General features: G+C 36.9%; 2 protein-coding genes across 5 annotated transcripts; one reads left to right on the top strand and one right to left on the bottom strand.

Moving 5' to 3' along the window:
• Nucleotides 1-2,421: 2,421 nt before the first annotated feature.
• cldnd1b (claudin domain containing 1b) lies at nucleotides 2,422-5,582 on the top strand. Its single transcript, XM_030140023.1, has 5 exons — nucleotides 2,422-2,522; nucleotides 2,890-3,439; nucleotides 3,762-3,869; nucleotides 5,064-5,201; nucleotides 5,307-5,582. Exons 2-5 carry the CDS (start codon nucleotides 3,148-3,150, stop codon nucleotides 5,525-5,527), a joined length of 759 nt encoding a protein of 252 aa, XP_029995883.1. The 5' UTR covers nucleotides 2,422-2,522; nucleotides 2,890-3,147; the 3' UTR covers nucleotides 5,528-5,582.
• Nucleotides 5,583-6,730: 1,148 nt separating this feature from the next.
• LOC115423217 (N-acyl-aromatic-L-amino acid amidohydrolase (carboxylate-forming) B-like) lies at nucleotides 6,731-16,445 on the bottom strand. Of its 4 annotated transcripts, none has more exons than XM_030140009.1 (7): nucleotides 16,323-16,445; nucleotides 11,309-11,535; nucleotides 9,090-9,282; nucleotides 8,912-9,002; nucleotides 8,727-8,834; nucleotides 7,359-7,471; nucleotides 6,731-7,198 (listed from the first exon to the last, which is right to left on the bottom strand). In XM_030140009.1, exons 2-7 carry the CDS (start codon nucleotides 11,533-11,535, stop codon nucleotides 7,004-7,006), a joined length of 927 nt encoding a protein of 308 aa, XP_029995869.1. In that variant the 5' UTR covers nucleotides 16,323-16,445; the 3' UTR covers nucleotides 6,731-7,003. The 4 variants fall into 4 exon arrangements, with proteins under 4 accessions (XP_029995869.1, XP_029995852.1, XP_029995875.1 ...); XM_030139992.1 differs by having other exon boundaries at nucleotides 16,298-16,409; XM_030140015.1 differs by lacking the exon at nucleotides 16,323-16,445 and adding an exon at nucleotides 15,537-15,737.
• Nucleotides 16,446-17,779: the final 1,334 nt, after the last annotated feature.

The raw sequence follows: 17,779 nt of genomic DNA, 5'->3' as shown, positions 1-17,779 counted from the left end.
CATCAGGAAATGAGATCTGACAGGAAGTTAACATACTGTACGTTAGAAACAGGATGTAAAAATGTAATCTGAAAAGTAACTTTGAAATGTCTGATTTAAAGAAGTAGAGTAACAGAGGAAGTGTAAAGTTACATGCAATGGAAATAATCAAAGAACTAAAAATATAGGATATGTTATAGTTATGTTAGTTATGTATGATAGTTAAGTAATATGTTCTATTTCACTACTGGTTTTATAAAACAGGAAACTTGACTCATTTATGGAAGCAACCAAACTGAAGAGCTTCACTGAGTTATTCCAAGAGATTATCAAGGTTCACTTTATATCAGAGACGTTTCACTGAAATTCAAGAAATTGTGAACAAAAGAAAAGAAATATCTGAAAAATGTCATAATGTAAATGTAAAATAACAGAAACCAGTTTCCTTTTTCTGCCTCTGCAGCTGCTTTTCTGTCCAGTGTTTGGGATGAAATTCCAAGACAACTTCCAATTAATGTCAAATGCCTTGGCTGTCGGTCTCTCATAATGAAATTAGTATGGAAATATAAAACAGTATTTCAGAAACATTTACACTTCTAGGCTTTTATCATCAGTGAGCCGAGTTGATGGAAAAAGGCTACCACAGTATTATGTAGTTCTTGTAAAATGTAATTTTTTGTGTGGTAAAATGTGTTTATACTTTTATTTAGGTTTGTTTACCACATAAGTTGGTTGATATGCTCTGGGTGTGTTCCTGCTGACAAACTGCTGTAGACACTGTTCAATCTGTTCCAACCAAGTATATACTTGTCATAAACAAACTGTGTTTTGAACAGACGCGCATTTCAAGACCCTGTAGTCATCACAAATTCAGATGAATCATCTTAAAGATACCAGCCAGCTCATGTTCATGTAAACAAATGTAAACATAAAATATCACAATGAGTTTCAGATTTGTGGCCTAAATGATAAAATTGAGCAGATACAGAGATAAATAGTTCTGTTTCCTAAAAATGCCATGTATATGCAGCTAAAAGTTTGACCACATACTTCTGACTGAAAGGTAATGAACTATGGATTATGTTCACAGACTATTTTTTACCGGTAAAGAAAATTACAAAAGATGCACAGAAGAGATGATCATCTATCTCACAGTCAGAGCCATTGTTTGACACTGTCGGGGTCTTTGGCAAGAAGGGATCATTGGGCCCTAGGGGTGACTAAATTCTTTGGGAATCCCACCCCAAACCCCAAACAAATGTACCGTGATGATTATATAAGCAAGTTTGGTTAAATTTAGTTAATAATGTGCAAATGAAGACATATAACAAAATACTATCTAGGAAATATAAAAACTTTACAATCAAGAATATATAAAAGACTTCTGTGAACCCTATACACAATTTAAGATATCTGCTTAAAGAAATAAATTTTAAAAAATAAGGAAAATAATAAATCTCAACAAGAATAACAGTGTTCGAATATTTAGAAATGCTTGTGGATTTTAGTTTGTGCATATGCAGTAATCAACTAGAAAAGCACTTGGAGAGTGCAGACCTCCGCCAAGACAGATCTGTCCCTCCGATCACCACCAACATTTAGTCATTTGTTCCTTGTGCCAGTATCAACATTTCCTGAAAAGTTCATGAAAATCTGTCCATAACTTTTTGAGTTATCTTGCAAACAAACAAACAAACAAACAAACAAACAAACAAACAAACAAACAAACAAACAAACAAACAAACAAACAAACAAACAAACCCTGGCAAAAACATAACCTCCTTGATGGAGGTAACCAGATGGAAACATATATAAACCAGCCAACCAGCAGTAAACCACATAGAAACATATATAAATAAACCAGATAGAAACATATGTAAACAAGAAAAGCACTCGGAGAGCGCAGACCTCTGCCAAGGCAGATCAGTGGGCCCCTGTAAAATAATATTTAAAAATATGAAAATTATTTTTATCTGAAAAATAGTTTCTCTTTTATATATATATATATATATATATATATATATATATATATATATATATATATATATATATATATATATATATAGATAGATAGATATAGATATAGATATAGATATATAGATATATAGATATAGATATATATATAGATATATATATTTAACTAGGCCCAAAGTGCTTCCAAACTTGCTTTATATTTTTTAGTCTACATCTGGTTTGAACTTTTAGCCCCCATGTCCTGTTTTAAGGACCAGAGGCACTCAATTAGCATCTTCATTTAAAGATGTAAAACGCTATATTTCACAGAAGAACCTATGAATCTGAGAAATCATCAGAGAAAGTGTACAGACTTCTATTATTTACTGTACCTTAACACCAGTGATACAGAGTTCGACATATTGTATTTTGCTGTCAAACTTCTCTCTTCACTCCAGTCCAATAGGGGGCGTCAATGAGCCTATAAGCTAGTATGCTAACTACCTGTAAAAGTCAAAGAAGAAGATCTACAGTCTAGCGTAGAAGAAGCGGAGGCCTGGTGTAAAATGTACTGACAGGAGAAATAACAGGTAATCATTTTTATCGTATTTTGTCCAGCGATGAGCCAAACGATAATATATTAAATGAAGAATTTAGCTACGGTTAGTTAAAAGTATTTAAAATGATCTCCGTGTTTACAGATAACGTTAGTTAGCTATGATTAGCAATTAAGCTAGTAAGACATGCTAACTTAATTGCACATTCAACGAAGCAGTTTTTGTCACAAGTATACGTAATATAAATCTTTCACGAACCGATATATTAATTACTGTCATATTTGTGAAGTGTGTCTCAGACAACCAGCTAAGTTACACGTCTTATTCAGTTAATAGTAGGTGTAATATGTGAATAGAAGTTTACTAAGGTTTCGCTAACATTTGTTTGTTTTCTTTGAAGATGGTGACCGCCTCCGTTTTTGTGGCTCACCAGTCAACATGCAGCAGGTCAACAGAGGGAACTGGTAGGACTCTGAGCTCACTGATGGTACCTGACAGTAGTTAACAGACATGCCGTGGTGCCAAAACACACGGTTATAACCTGTAAGAGACTACATACGCAAGAGGAGCGAGAGTGCAGCTTCATTTGTGTTTTTAATAGTCAGAGCAACTTGTTCTCTTAAACACTAGCTCAAATCGAGCTGTCCTCATCCGGACAATGGTAGATAATCGTTATGCCACAGCCCTAGTCATTGGCTCCGTGTTGAGCCTGTTGGCCACAGTGTACCTGTCCGTGGCCGTGGGCACTCAACACTGGTACCAGTACAATTGTCCACCCGTTAGACACGAAGGCAGCAACGTGTCCGAGCTCAGAGAAGAATTCATGAATGGAGAGTTTGATGAGAAGACCTACAGTGACACCATGTTCCGGCTGAACGGCACCCTGGGCCTGTGGTGGAGGTGCATCCTGGTGCCCAGCCCCAGCCAGTCACACTGGTTCAAAGAGCCAGGTATGGTTTACTGCTGTGTGGAACATCCATTATTTGGTCTTATCTGATGTGTTAGCTGCTTATTGGTCTTGGCTCTTGTACTGATATGTGTTGTCATTTATTTTTGACAGATAAGCTATGCTGATACCTGTATTTGAATTTTTTGATATAGTAACTTTGTGCTCAGGGACTTCGTATTGCACTTAAACTACTGAGCCTGACGTAAAATATCATAGCACAAGTGATAAAGCTGTGTTATTAAGTGACTGCTGTTGCCCAAACATTTCATTTATACTGTTAAATGTTGAAGACTGTTAGTTGACTTTGTGTTCTTTGACTACAGATCCCAAGTTGGAGATCCAGTGTGTGAGCTTCACACTTCCACAGCAGTTTTTTCCAAAGTACAAACATCCTGGGAACCACAATGGTGAAGAAGATCTGCTGAGAACATGTGAGTCCCCATAGAGACAAGTTCAAGAAAATAAATGCAAACCTTTTCACCAATTTAACAATCCATGCAAAGTGTTTAGGCAATGCAGACATGCTGCAAGTGGCACAGACTACAGCAGAGGTGTTTCTGTGATGTACTGAAAGGTTATTAATGTAGAGATATAGCTTTTCCATGGGTTTTGTATTAATGAGCTTTATTTTATGTCAGAGTGGTTTGAGGATAATAGACTTATTGTTGAGCCACTGTTTACGTAATATGAATTTTTCAGCATAAGTGATATCTGTTAATTTAAAACCCACAGAAATTGGTTAAACACTTATTGTAGGTCCTCTGCGCCTTTATATCTAAAGAAATAAACATTGTTTTACATAAAAAATTACCACAGAGGTGATTGTTAATAGCCCACTAGTAATTTTAGTACCACTATGCCTGTCATAGTACCAGTGGCAATGGCAGTGCTCAACAGTAAGGCTTACTCTTTGGCAGGGACAAGTAAAATGCCACGTCAAGCTAATATACCCACAAACTTGCATGCACATAAATAATTTAACACTTTTTATGAAGCTGAAATATCGAAGGAGTTAACGTTCTTGTGCACATGTAGCTTATGTGTTAAACCACATTATCCAAGACAGTCTGAGGCACACAATCTGCTGAGTTACAGGATCTGCAAACTTTTGCTTTTTGTGACACCTATAGGAGGACAGTAAGCTGACAAATAATTTTTCCTGATCTTTTGTGATGTGATGGCTAAAATTCACTGACAGCCAATCATAGCTCCTACACTCTGTATGTGGCATCTCAGTCTATTCCATAACCTCAATGTAGAGTCAAAATTCAGAGGAAGGTCCACATCTTCTTTGTTGAAAACTGCAAACATCCACCAGAGGTTATGTTGGAAATGCTGACAGAGTATAAACCAGGCTCATTTTCCAATTTTTTTTTCTCTATTTGCATCTAAATGCTCTATATATGTTTTCAGAATTAGGAAGATGGATTTGTGATTCCTTTAGTTTCCTTAAATTACAATTTCAATCCTGTAGTTTTAGTATTCCAGTTGGGATGTTTTCACAACTCTTAAAGTAATGAATACATTTCACATGTTTTTACCAGACAGGTGATTGATGTGTAAGGCAGAAAATGGAATTGACTGACTTTTTGACTCAACTTTGTTTTGTCATCGACTCTGTGTAGATTTGTGGAGAAGCCAGTTCCTCCTGCCCCTGGTGTCTCTGGCCCTGGTGTTCCTCAGTGGTCTTGTTGGTGTCTGCGCCTGCCTGTGCCGCAGTTTCACCCCCACCTTAGGCGTGGGAGTGCTCCACCTTCTTGCAGGTAAGAGAAAGTGATGGCGTCCCTCTGTCGTCACTGATGGTACATTTAAACTTTAATGGTCACTTCCTCTTTATAAACATTTTTGCCTCTCTTCCTTCTCTTCAGGTCTGTGCTCTCTGGGCACTGTTTGTTGTTTCCTGGCTGGGGTGGACCTGCTCCACCGGTATTCCCCACCACCAGAAGGGGTGGAGGGATCGCTGGGCTGGTCCCTGTACCTTGCTCTAATCTCCTTCCCTCTGCAGATGATGGCAGCTGCCCTGTTCCTTTGGGCGGCCAGGAGTCACCGCAAAAATTACACCCGCATGACTGCTTACAGAGTCGCCTGAAAAAGACCCTTCACCCACACAAAGACACAAAAAAGTCTACTGATCTGAGGACTAGTCACGGAAAGAAGTGACTGAACAGTTTGTAACTTTACAATATTTTTAATAATGGACATATAGCATAGACAAGCGTAAAGTCACCATTTTGCTGGTAATCATCATAAGTGCTGAATAATAGAGTTGAAAACTTTTCAGTTGTAAAATCACACTTTTGTTTGTCACATCTAACCTTTATCTTTACCAAAGCATGCTCGTACTTACTTTGACACTGAAATGTTATGTTATTTGTATTTCCTGTTGTTACTGTTTTGACATGCAGTTTTTCATCGCCTTTGTTTCTGTTGCCATTGTTTCTGAAGCTGCTCACCACTCTGCCCTTATTCTGATACACACAGACACACACACATATATGTATGTATGTGTATATATATATATATATATATATATATATATATATATATGTGTATACTTGCACACAGGTTTAGATGTGCAGTTATCCAAACCTGGATAGATTTTTCTTTTACGTAACGGTTATATATAACAAGCCAAGTTTTTTTTCCCTCCTGTTCTATGTTTTGCATAATGTTAAATACCCAGCCTTTGCAGTGTATGCCTTTTCAAGCTGACATTTTGTCACGTTTGGTAACTGTTGATTTTAGCCTGTGACTAAATGTCACTAAATGCCACCACTGAAAATGTAACCACTCAGTTTTCATTGTTACCCATGTTTGTAAACTGAATATTTATTTACAGAGTTAGTCTGTATGTTGAATACTGAATTGGTGTGATGCCACTCAGATAAACTTGAGACTTTTTTCTAATGTTTATGCCCCAAATTCTAATATGGGCCTCTGTCATATTTTCTTTTAAAAACACTTCACTACTGCTTTCAGTCAGTTTTGTTATCGACCAAACACACCAGAAAACCCAGAAACAGACCGACTCATATTTTGGATATAAACAGACATTTACAAAGTATTCATTTGTAAGTGCAAATTTCCTTGAACCTGTATCTTTACTTAAAATATGTGTTAAAAATGGATAAACTTGCTACTTTTTTTTGTGTCAAATTCTAAAATAACTTGTGTATTTGAGAGTACAGTTTGTGATATGTTTTGTTAAACATTTGTCGTGTTTTGTGAAAGTTTCTGTGTATTCCAAAGCACACTAATTGTTTCTGGATTAATAAATTTGACAAAGGTTTAGTTCACAATGTTCTATGGCTTTATTTATGAAACAAGTGTTATTCACAATTTCAATAGTGAAAAAAAAAAAGATTTGTGAAACAATTTGAAAGATTAGCCACCATTAGTATACATTTGCTCTTTAAGGTCACAGAAGTGAAGCTTTTGCATTAATCTTGTACTTCATTGTTATAAATCATGGTATGCTTAGTACTTGCATATTTCACAACCCTGTATAATTTAGCAGATCTGCTTATGTTGTGAGTTGGCAATTATGTTTCTCTTCATCTTGGTCTTAGTCCCTTTTAACACTTATGGTTGGGATGGACAAATTTTTCCTCTGAGCCAAATGGAAAGCAATTTTCTTCTCATAGTAGGCACATTCGTTCACAAAGAAAGGATAGAGCGGTTCTCCCTCGTACTTTACTGTCTCCCGAGAAAATGACATGAATACAGGATCACCTGGCTGCAGAAGCTTGAAGTCATTATCCTGGAGAGTGACAAACATTAATGGGTGAATCTTAAAGTAGCCTGCTCAGCCTTTAGATGCAAATTTGACATTTAATTTCTTTCATTTTTTCTGCCACTGTGTGCAGATCAGGTCAGCTGAAGATTTGCTATGTGTGTTTGTGATTGTGCTCGTACTGTACCTGCAGCTGAGGGTGTATGGCTGCGGTAATTTCACCAGTCGTTGGGTCCCTTGGATAGTCAATGCTCTTTGCAAAAGTGAATGCTTCCACCTCACCCCCTTCAAATATGCTTCCTGTAGGAAAAGAACACTGATTGAGGTTTAGCTTGAAGGATGATCATACTTACTGCCAAATTTAACACAACACCCACGGTGGAAGATGTGTTTGGACGTTTTACCATTTAAATGTTTGAACACGACCCTGAAAATACTGTATGCTATGCCTTCAAAACCATATTGAAGTAAAAGTATTATTAGCAAACTATACACTGTTGCCTATGAAAGTAGAAGAAAATAGTTTTACCTCCTCTCATGAAAGGATTGTGACATGATTTATTCTTGGTTACTGATGTGTACAAATAGGAACAAACAAAGTTATTCCAACTTTATTGGCAACAGTGAAGTTAATGTTACAAAATTAAAAGTAGTTGTGCAGTAAAATGGTCCCTTCCAGTATTTAATGTCTTTGGATTTATATTACTGTTGCATTAATATGTATATTAGCTGTAGCTCAATGCTAAACCATTGCTTATTTTAGTGTATTGTTTGAAATCTGTCTTTTAACTTGTATTTTTACCTCTGCCAAGGAGGTTATGTTTTTGGAGGCATTGGTTTGTCTGTCTGTCTGTTTGTCTGTCTGTGAGCAAGATAACTCAAAAAGTTATGGATGGATTTGGATAAAAATTTCAGGAAATGTTGATACTGGCACAAGGAGCAAATTATTAAATTTTGGTGGTGATCGGGGGGGGGCAGGATACATATTTTATCGTAAGGTTTTAAAACATATTTACGCATTTGCTAAAATTAATGTTAAAAAAGCTGTTCTTCTCCATGTGATTCTAATTTGGATGGTACCTGTGCACTCCCTATAGACCAGCCACCGCTGCTATAAAGTCAAGCTCAGAAAACAGCCCTATTTTCAGCTTTTGGGATGAAGAGGAGAACCCATAAAGCAACAAATTATCCTTCAGTTTTTCACATTGAAAATGAACACATTTGGTGATACATTGTTTACATTGGATGATAAACTAATCTGAAAAGAAGTAAAGCTTCTAAAAGTAAAGCTGACCAGAAAAGAAGACTTGTCTTTTTGTGAGTGGAGTTAAAGTGTAATTACTTTCATTACTTTTTAGGAATATCTAACAGCTGACACAGTTTTGTCTTTATCTGATCAGGCTTTCAGATTTCTGCCTCTTATTCAGTATTCAGTATTGGGTTGGAGGAGGCCGAAATCTCAAATAAAATAAAACCAAAAATATTTTCATGATGAGATACCGCTGAAATGAAAAGGGATGATGTAATTCCTGACGCACCCTAGGTTGTGTCTTACCAGTATTAAACTTCTGAAGCCATTCTAATGTGAGATCGACTGCCTTTTTCATCATGTTGTAGATATCAGCTCTGACCACACCGTGAGGTTGAGGACCGATTTCTATCGCTGTAGAGAAACATCTGAGATTTAATAAACTGAGAGGATTCAGAGAAATAGCCTATCAGAGAGAGTTACCAACTTACCTAATCCATGTTTTCCCACTGCTTCTAGAGAATAAACCTCAGAAATGGGTATATTCAGCTGGATTACTCTTACAGGTGAAGAGATCTTGCTCTGAAAAATCAAAAAGACAGAATTTCACACATTTATTTTTACAAATAGCACATTTAGGTTTGTCTGGATGAAGCCAAAAACGTTTACCTGTAAATATTTACAAATGTGTAGGGTGATCCAGTCTAAGGAGTACAAGATGAGACTCAGACCCATGTTTGCGGTGGTGTTGTGGAGATCACAGAGCAGATCAACAGCTTCTTTACTTCCTTTAGGCCCAAACTGGGCATTCAGCTCGTGAGCCCGTCTCAACTCATAGGGAGAAGAGTCTGTTAATGGAGCACTGGAGACCAGAAGATGTAAAAGTATAAACAGACAGTTCTCATACAGCCAGACTGCATAGTGGTTATCAGATCACTATTCCCCTTAGAACAGTAGAGTACGTCAATCTTTTTTAATGAAAATAATTAACACACCACAATTAAAGTTTAATGTTTGTTCCACAATGCACATCACATATTTGTTCTTTGCGTTAGGTTTGTTTTGTTTTTGGCAAAAAAGAATAATCCAGTTGGTTAACCCCCTCCCCCCAAAAAAACTGAACTAAAACTAGATTTTATTTGTGGATACCAAACTGGAGGAAAAACTCCAAGGCACTCTTTTTAAACATTTAAATGCCTTTATTACCATGGCATGGTCATACCTAGACCTAAAGGGTCTACTTTATGAATCCCTTTTTCCAAAGAGCACCCCGAACAAACTCTTTTTTGGTCCCAGAAGCAATCCTTCTCAAGAATTTTAGATTTTATTTGTATTTTTATATAAATGTAAAAAAAAATCTAATACTGTTATCATTAAAGAAAATGATTTAAATGTAAAAGAAGGCTTGCCCCTTTCTCATCAATATTGCATGAAATCATAAAATCTATTGCAGGGGTTTGACACCCTTGCTATACCCCACAACTTGTGGCTTGCGGCCACAACCAGCAGGTCAGATCTGGGCCACGGGATGAACACAAGTGCAAAAATTACACTGAAGATATGAAGATATGATATGAACCAGTTCGACATGCTTGACTGTTAATATCATATTAACAGTCAAGGATGTCGAACTGATTTTAGTTCAGGTTCCACATACAGACCAATTGTGATCTCAAGTAAAATATAATAGCATAATAACCTATAAAATAATAACTCCAAATTTCCTTCTTGGTTTTATGTGAAAAAAAATATTACGTTCTGAAAATATTTGCATTTACAAATTATCCTTTAACAATAAAATGTGAATAACTGGAACAAATATAAACAACCTGAAATTTCTAAAGAAAATAAAGTGCAGTTTTAACAATCTTCTGCCTGTTACTAAATGTTTTGTGCCTTTGCAGAGCCGATCTGTAATCCACAATATTAATTTAATACTGGGGGACAGCTGTGGCCTAGAGGGCTGGAAAGTCGGCTGGACCGTCAGCTTGTGACTGAAGGGTCACCAGTTCGATTCCACGGACTGGCAGAAAAAGTTGTTGGCTGATGTGCCCTTCACCAAGGCACCCAACCTCCCATTTGCTCCCCAGGCGCCTGCCATGGCAAGCTCACTGCTCCTAGTTTACAGTGTGCGGTGTGTTCCTTCATGTTCTAGAGATGGGTTAAAAGCAGAGGTTGAATATCAGTGTGTGGTAAATTGTAGAGCTGCAACCGATTAATTGACTCAAAGTGATCCAAAAAAATTATTCAACCACAATTCTCCTGAATCAAAGCTTTGTTTCCTTCATTTCTCTGCTGTTAAACATTGGTTCCACTCTTGTGTTTCACACAGACGCTTATTGTGACGCACAAAGAAACTTCTATTCAGGAAAACTGTAATAAAATATTTCCGTTCAATCAATTTGAGTTGATTAATCGAATCATGAGTTTTTGCATTGGCTTCAAGCTTCTAATCGATTAATCAGTTGCAGCTCTAGTAAACTGTACACCATACTACAATAAAGGATCTTAATCTTAATCTTAATCTTAATTGCACTTTTCTGTTTGGATAGTTTGCAAATGTAAATATTTTATAATTTAATGGTGTTTTTTGCACTAAAACAGAAAAAATTGGAGTTGTCATTATTTGTAGGCTGTTATGCTCTTACTTTACTGGTCCGGCCCATTCGAGATCAAATTAGGCTGAATGTGGCCCCTGAAATGAAATGAGTTTGACACCCCTGATCTATTGTAAGTAGGACTGATCCATGCCTGCAATAGTGTTAAATTTTATTGTTTGCATGGTTTACAGCATTTAAATGGTGAGGACCAAAGTGAGATTTTTTTTCATGGGTCCCCAGTTATCCTGTCTGTCATGGAGGTTTGGTTAATTAATCTTTTTTATTTACCTCAGTAAAGCATCTGTGAAACACCGGTTGAGATCTGTGTCTATGTATCTTCTGCAAGCATCAACAGCCGGTGGGTTTGCCAGGACGGCGGTTACAGAAACAGGTCCATCCTTATCCATCGTCTGTTTCTGCATTTCTCTCACCATGTACACCCCCGTCAGCTCATTTCCATGGGTGCCACCGCAAACGGCAACACGGGAGAGAGGTGGAAAAAAGACGTGCTCCATCTGTTACCGGGGAAGAAGTAACAGGCTGTGAGCTGAGTACTGTGCTTTATGTCTTGTCTAAACCTGGTAAAGTCCAAGCATGGTATGTGTCAAGATGTTGAAACAGTGGTCAGAAATTAAATAAGTGATTAATAAGTGACTAGTATTAACAGTTACCCCAGTGGCATTGTTAACCCCCCAAAAAGTAAACATCTGAGCACTGCTGAAACTATTTTTTGTAGTTTTTTCTGTCAATGGTTTCCTGACCACAATTATCTGTAGACATCCATTTACTTCAAAGACCTGATATAGCTTTTCCATCCACGTACCAAAACAAATAGATCCAAAAATGAACTTATAGTATTATTTAATTGTATTTGTTAGTAGCCTTTATTTCATAGTTGCTCAGGTATGTGTGACATGATACAGCAGACATTCCTAAATTTAATATGAACCGTGTGGCAAAATTGAAGCTTAAAGTAGTTGTATGTAGGATTGTGGCCAAAACTGGTACTGCAATCACATTCAAAATACTGTAGAGCATGGTATCCCCTCTGCCTCCCCCCAGACTAGGGGTTGCCAGATCCAGCATGAGCATCTACTACAAGGAGCGACCATGGCAAGCGAGTCCTACACTGGTACTTATACCAAGCCCAGTCTCTTTACCCGGGCCATGGTCTCTTCTCCCAGGGCCGGGCCGCAGTGTTTCCTCCCGTGGCCCGGCCCTGGGAGGAAACACCGTGGTCTGGGCCCACAGTCTCACTACCTGGTACACTGCAAAAATCAAAATCTTACCAAGTGCATTTTTCTCATTTCTAGTCAAAATATCTCATTACACGTAAAATAAGACATCATCACCAAAACTGTAACTTTTCAGTGAGATATAAGAACTTATTTTTTGACAATAGATCTTGAAAATCATATTTTAAGAAATCTTACCAAGATAATTTTCACTTGTTCCATCGGCAGATTTTTTTTTTGCTTAATTCAAGATTTTTTTGACTTAATTCAAGCAAAATATCAGCCAATGGAACAAGTGAAAATTATCTTGGTAAGATTTCTTGAAATAAGTTTTTCAAGATCTGTTGTCTAAAAATAAGTTCTTATATCTCACTGAAAAGCTACTCTTTAGGTGATTATGTCTTATTTTAAGCGTGATGAGATATTTTGACTAGAAATGAGAAAAATACACCTGGTAAGATTTACATTTTTTCCAGTGTAAGAGCCACTGAGAGCCAGGGGAGACCACGGGAGAGCCGGCATCGGTCTTCAAATTCTTCTCCGCTTTCAGCTGTTTCCATGTTTCAAAAGCATTTCCCATACATATTAGGGCTGCATGGTATTGGAAAAAACTGACATTGCGATTTTTTTTTTAACCCTGCGATATATATTGCGATATGAAAAACTATTCGAGGATATAATAGCTGTGTGGTACCGACATAAATGGTCAAACAAATTAGTTGTGTTAAATCTCATTGTGGTGACACGTGCAAGGCACTGTCAACACAGAACGTGTTTCAATATCATCCTTATTGTAGCTGAAATAATTCCAGATAACTGACGTTGCTTTTCTTTTTTGGCACCAAGTCTTCATTTTCAGTGATTTTCTTTTGTTCATTGCTCATTTTTCAATGTTGTTACCAGCGACTCACTCCATGTGCAGGGGCGTGGTCTGCTTTGGCAAACTGATTAAGAACAATTGTGATTGGTGTGTCAGGTACCGAGGTGGAAATTAGAATGAGAACACACTGCCTCCTACATTGCAGGACCTGCGATGTGACTATTGCGCACATGTACAGGGGTTGGACAAAATAATGGAAACACCTTCACCTCAAGATGATAATGCCCCAATCCATACAGCTAGAATTGTTAAAGAATGGCATGAGGAACATTCTAATGAAGTTGAGCATCTCGTATGGCCGGCACAGTCCCCAGACCTCAACATTATTGAGCATTTATGGTCAGTTTTAGAGATTCAAGTAAGACGTCGATTTCCACCGCCATCGTCTCTAAAAGAGTTGGAGGGTATTCTAACTGAAGAATGGCTTAAAATTCCTTTGGAAACAATTCACAAGTTGTATGAATCAATACCTCGGAGAATTGAGGCTGTAATTGCCGCAAAAGGCGGACCTGCACCATATTAAATTATATTGTTGATTTTTTAAGGTGTTTCTATTATTTTGTCCAACCCCTGTACAATGCAGTGACAATGCTCAAACAATATATTGTGCAGCTCTAATACATATCCTTTTTTTGTTTCCCACTTTGTCACGACATATTTGGAAATAATAAGAGGCCTTTAGGTTTAGTAACATTAGACATTTGTGATCAGAAATGTTCCAGCTGCAGCTCAATGGGAACTGGTAACCTGCCCAAACACTACGGACTTAGTGATTGAGAGATAGGTGATGGGCGGAGCATCAGACCAAAACGCAAAATGACAACATAAACATTACTTGTGGGCTGACACTTAGCTTTTCAAATGTGAATATTCTGGCTGGACTACTACTGTCAGTGATATTAATATTTGAAATGAACATGATTCCTTAATATCTGGTGACATTCAGGGCCATTTTATGATTACTTGGAACATAATTCTTACGTACGGCACGTTTAACCTGTTTAACCCTGACCATATTTTCAGGGGAAAAACGCCTAGAAAGACATACCCAAAGTAAATGAAGAATTACTTCACAATAATAAGGTTCATATGGATGTTCTTGGTGTCTGTGGACATTTAGAGACCTCACAGAATCTATTCCCATTGTCTAAAATATTGTATTTATTACTATGCCTGAGTAAACTGTAACAAACTAAAAGAGAAATTAGAATTTTTTATCCTCGCCTGTTTTTTTTCGGCTGGATTGACGATGATATGCATAAATTAATTGTTCATGTCGGAGATTTTTAATAGCGTATATTTCACCCCACAAAGATTAAAAATCACGTTTGAACATTAAAGTTTGCATGAAAATACACTTTTGATGTACTTTTATTAACATTAGGGTCTAAACTTTGAGCAAAAGTTGAAAAAAACATCCATTGTCCTGATTTATTATGTTTTTATAGTAGATGAATATAAATATCATTTTTTCGGCCCGCGGGCAGGCTGATAGGACTAAAAAGGTTTTGTGCTTGATGTTTTCTTTCTTTCTTTCTGTCTGTCTGTCTGTCTTTTTTTGTGGCTAAAAACCCTTTCAGTATATCATCATTCAAGTATTCTGAGTAGAAACAAGGCTTCTACATCTGTTCTTGGCTTGGTTTACTGGCTTAAGGAAAATATTTCAGCCCTGATGGCCAACCTATAGACTGAACTTTGTTAGTGTAATTTACAAACCTGATTTTCCATTTTCCCCTCCTTTATTCTTTTCAACATAAACTGGTCAAAGTGGTAGACTCACCCAATTGAATCTTCCTGTTTTTTTTTCTAAACTTCAGTTTTGTTTCCCCAAATGTTGCTCATCATGTCATGATCAACAAAAACAACAAGGAGTTATACATCTGCTATTTTAAACACCAAACTGATGCCAAAATGCAGTCATTTGAGGATTTTGCATGTCATTTAAAACTGTATGTTCTTCTGATATGTGTAAATCTACTTCAGTTAACTGTAAATACTAATGAGCATGAGTATTTTGATTAACAGCATGTCACAAAAACTCGTAAAAAGCCAAAAGTAATGGCCTTAGCTTTTAGACATCAAGAAAAGACAAAAATATACAAAAGTGCCACATATAATAGAAAAGTACATTTGTGTTTCTTTTTTCTATAATGCATCAACACAAGAGCCTAGGAAGTAAACTGTCAGACATACATGTATTTCTCACGCAAATGCAAAAGATAAACTGTGTTCTTTGAAAAATAGTTATTTTCAGCCAATTCAGCCTCCAAAGTGTTCATACGAGAACTTTAGGTGGTAAAGGGTGCATGCCTTACCTCTCAATATTCAGTGCTCACTGAACGCAAGCAACCTTTGAACTTTACAGGGAGGTCACAAACGAATAATCATGCAGTTTTCTAACCTGGAAACCAAGCAGTCTAGATGGTCCATGTGCTGCAGCCTATAATGATTTACATGCACATGAATGACCGCAAAGACGACCAGAACACATAGTCATACAGACTGAGTACAGCCGGCACTTCTGCTTCCTTGTTTTTTACTCCTTATGACCCTCCTCTCTCTCTGCTCTTGAGCTCAGATTTCAAGCGGTTAGACATTTGATGATGTAACGGGAACTCATTCGCTGTTGTATTCAAGAAAACCACCAGGAGCCGCTCTGAGTGCTCTCTGGGCTGTGGTTCAACTTTAAGGGTGTAGCGCAACTAACAAACAAATGCTTTGTTGATAGAGTTAAAACACAACACACTAACACATGCACGAGCAACATTATTCAAGGTAGAAGAACCAGCCCAAGGCCCGTCTTCAGCCACACACTGCAAAAATCAAAATCTTACCAAGTGCATTTTTCTCATTTCTTGTCAAAATATCTCATCACACTTAAAATAAGACATAATCACCTAAAGAGTAACTTTTCAGTGAGATATAAGAACTTATTTTTAGACAATAGATCTTGAAAATCATATTTCAAGAAATCTTACCAAGATAATTTTCTCTTGTTCCATTGGCAGATTTTTTTGTTTGCTTAATTCAAGATTTTTTTTTTTTTGCTTAATTCAAATTGTGATTGATTTTGCAGTGCATCAGATGTATCTTAAACCCCCAGCAATATGTACTAAAACTCTAAATGTACACTGCATATTTAAACATTGCACCTCTAAATATCTTAAAAAGTCAGGATCTTTCATACCTTTCCTCCTGTTCTCCTCAGTCCTTTCCACTTTCACCCAAGTCTCACTCCTTCAGGTTCAGCCCTAAGCTCCATTTAGACGTCTAATCCTCAGTTGATCATAAGCTGCTTGCTGTAACTTGTTCACTCTCTTAAAAGTGGACTTTGTTCAACCCATGGCATCTCTCTCCCGCTCTGGACCTTTGACCCTAATGTTTGACACCTAATTAGTAATATAACAACTTATTGATCCCCGCTGTTGACGGCTTTTAAATATGCACAACTGCAGACATAACAGTAGATTTGAAGCTGTCAAAATGAGGTTAAACTAGTGTGAGAAGCATACATGTGCATTTGCAGTCACTGATTTACAGCTTTGTATTTATTTACATAGCTAGAACACAGTCTGGTGTGCTCTAGTTATGCAAACCTTCACTCACAACAACATACCACCCCCAGCAGGGATATGCAAGTGTTTGAACATTTGCACTAGATTTTTTTTTTCATACCATTTGAAAGAAATATATACACAAAATATTAAGATACAATAGGTTTTCAGAGTTCAGCCTTTCAAGGTGAAACTTTTGCCACTAGATTTTGACACTAGAGGTGTATGGGTGATTGAATCATGTTCTGCTTTGAGATGCTTTTAAGGAACATGGATGTATCTGTTTAGTAGCTACCTTTAAATTATTGCTGATGTTCTATATGTATGTTTTTAGTTTGGCGTTTTGTACGGTTTTAGCACTGAGTTTCAATATGTTTCATGTATGTTTTTAGAGTTGATGTATGGCTCAGATTTATATCTTCTGTCACATCTGCTGCTGTCTTGGCAAGGAGATGCTTTCCTTAATTAATGTATTAAATAAGGATCACATTAGATGGGTTTTGACTAAGATATGACTAAAAACAATTACTCCATGCTAAGAGACTGTAATTTAAAGAATTACTCTTGACCTTGACTTTGGCTAAAGTGTAACTGTAATAACAACCTACTAACTAAGTAAGGAAAAAATAAAATCAGACGACAAGAAACAATTTCATTGACAGAGGTAACTGTTGTTTTACAAAGACTTGCTTGGCCCACTGCTTCCTTTGCATATAAAATTTTTCTGTCTTCAGGTCAAGATATTTTTGAATCCACTGTGTAAAACTGTCAGTGTTGAAAAGATTTCAGAAAGAACAAGTTGCATGAGCAGTGAGCACAAAGCACTGCTTTAGAGTCACATAAAGCTGTTATTATGGTTTTATGTTATTATGGTTGTGATTCCTCTGAACTATCATATGCTCTGCAATTTGAGCTATGTTCTGGTTACAGAGGCTGACTATGTAAATCAATATCTGATTGATTTTAATGTGTTCTTTGCCTGCTGAAGAAACATAGAAAAATTTGCTGACAGATGCAGCAACTATAAGGTTAAATAGATCATGTAATTAAAAAAACATAAAACAAATTTGACCCCCTGAGACCCAGGAAA

The sequence above is a fragment of the Sphaeramia orbicularis genome, chromosome 1 (assembly GCF_902148855.1).
Source record: "Sphaeramia orbicularis chromosome 1, fSphaOr1.1, whole genome shotgun sequence".
Classification (NCBI taxonomy): Eukaryota; Metazoa; Chordata; class Actinopteri; order Kurtiformes; family Apogonidae; genus Sphaeramia; species Sphaeramia orbicularis.
Note: the sequence above shows the minus strand (reverse complement) of the source record. Positions and strands in the feature narration are given on the sequence as shown.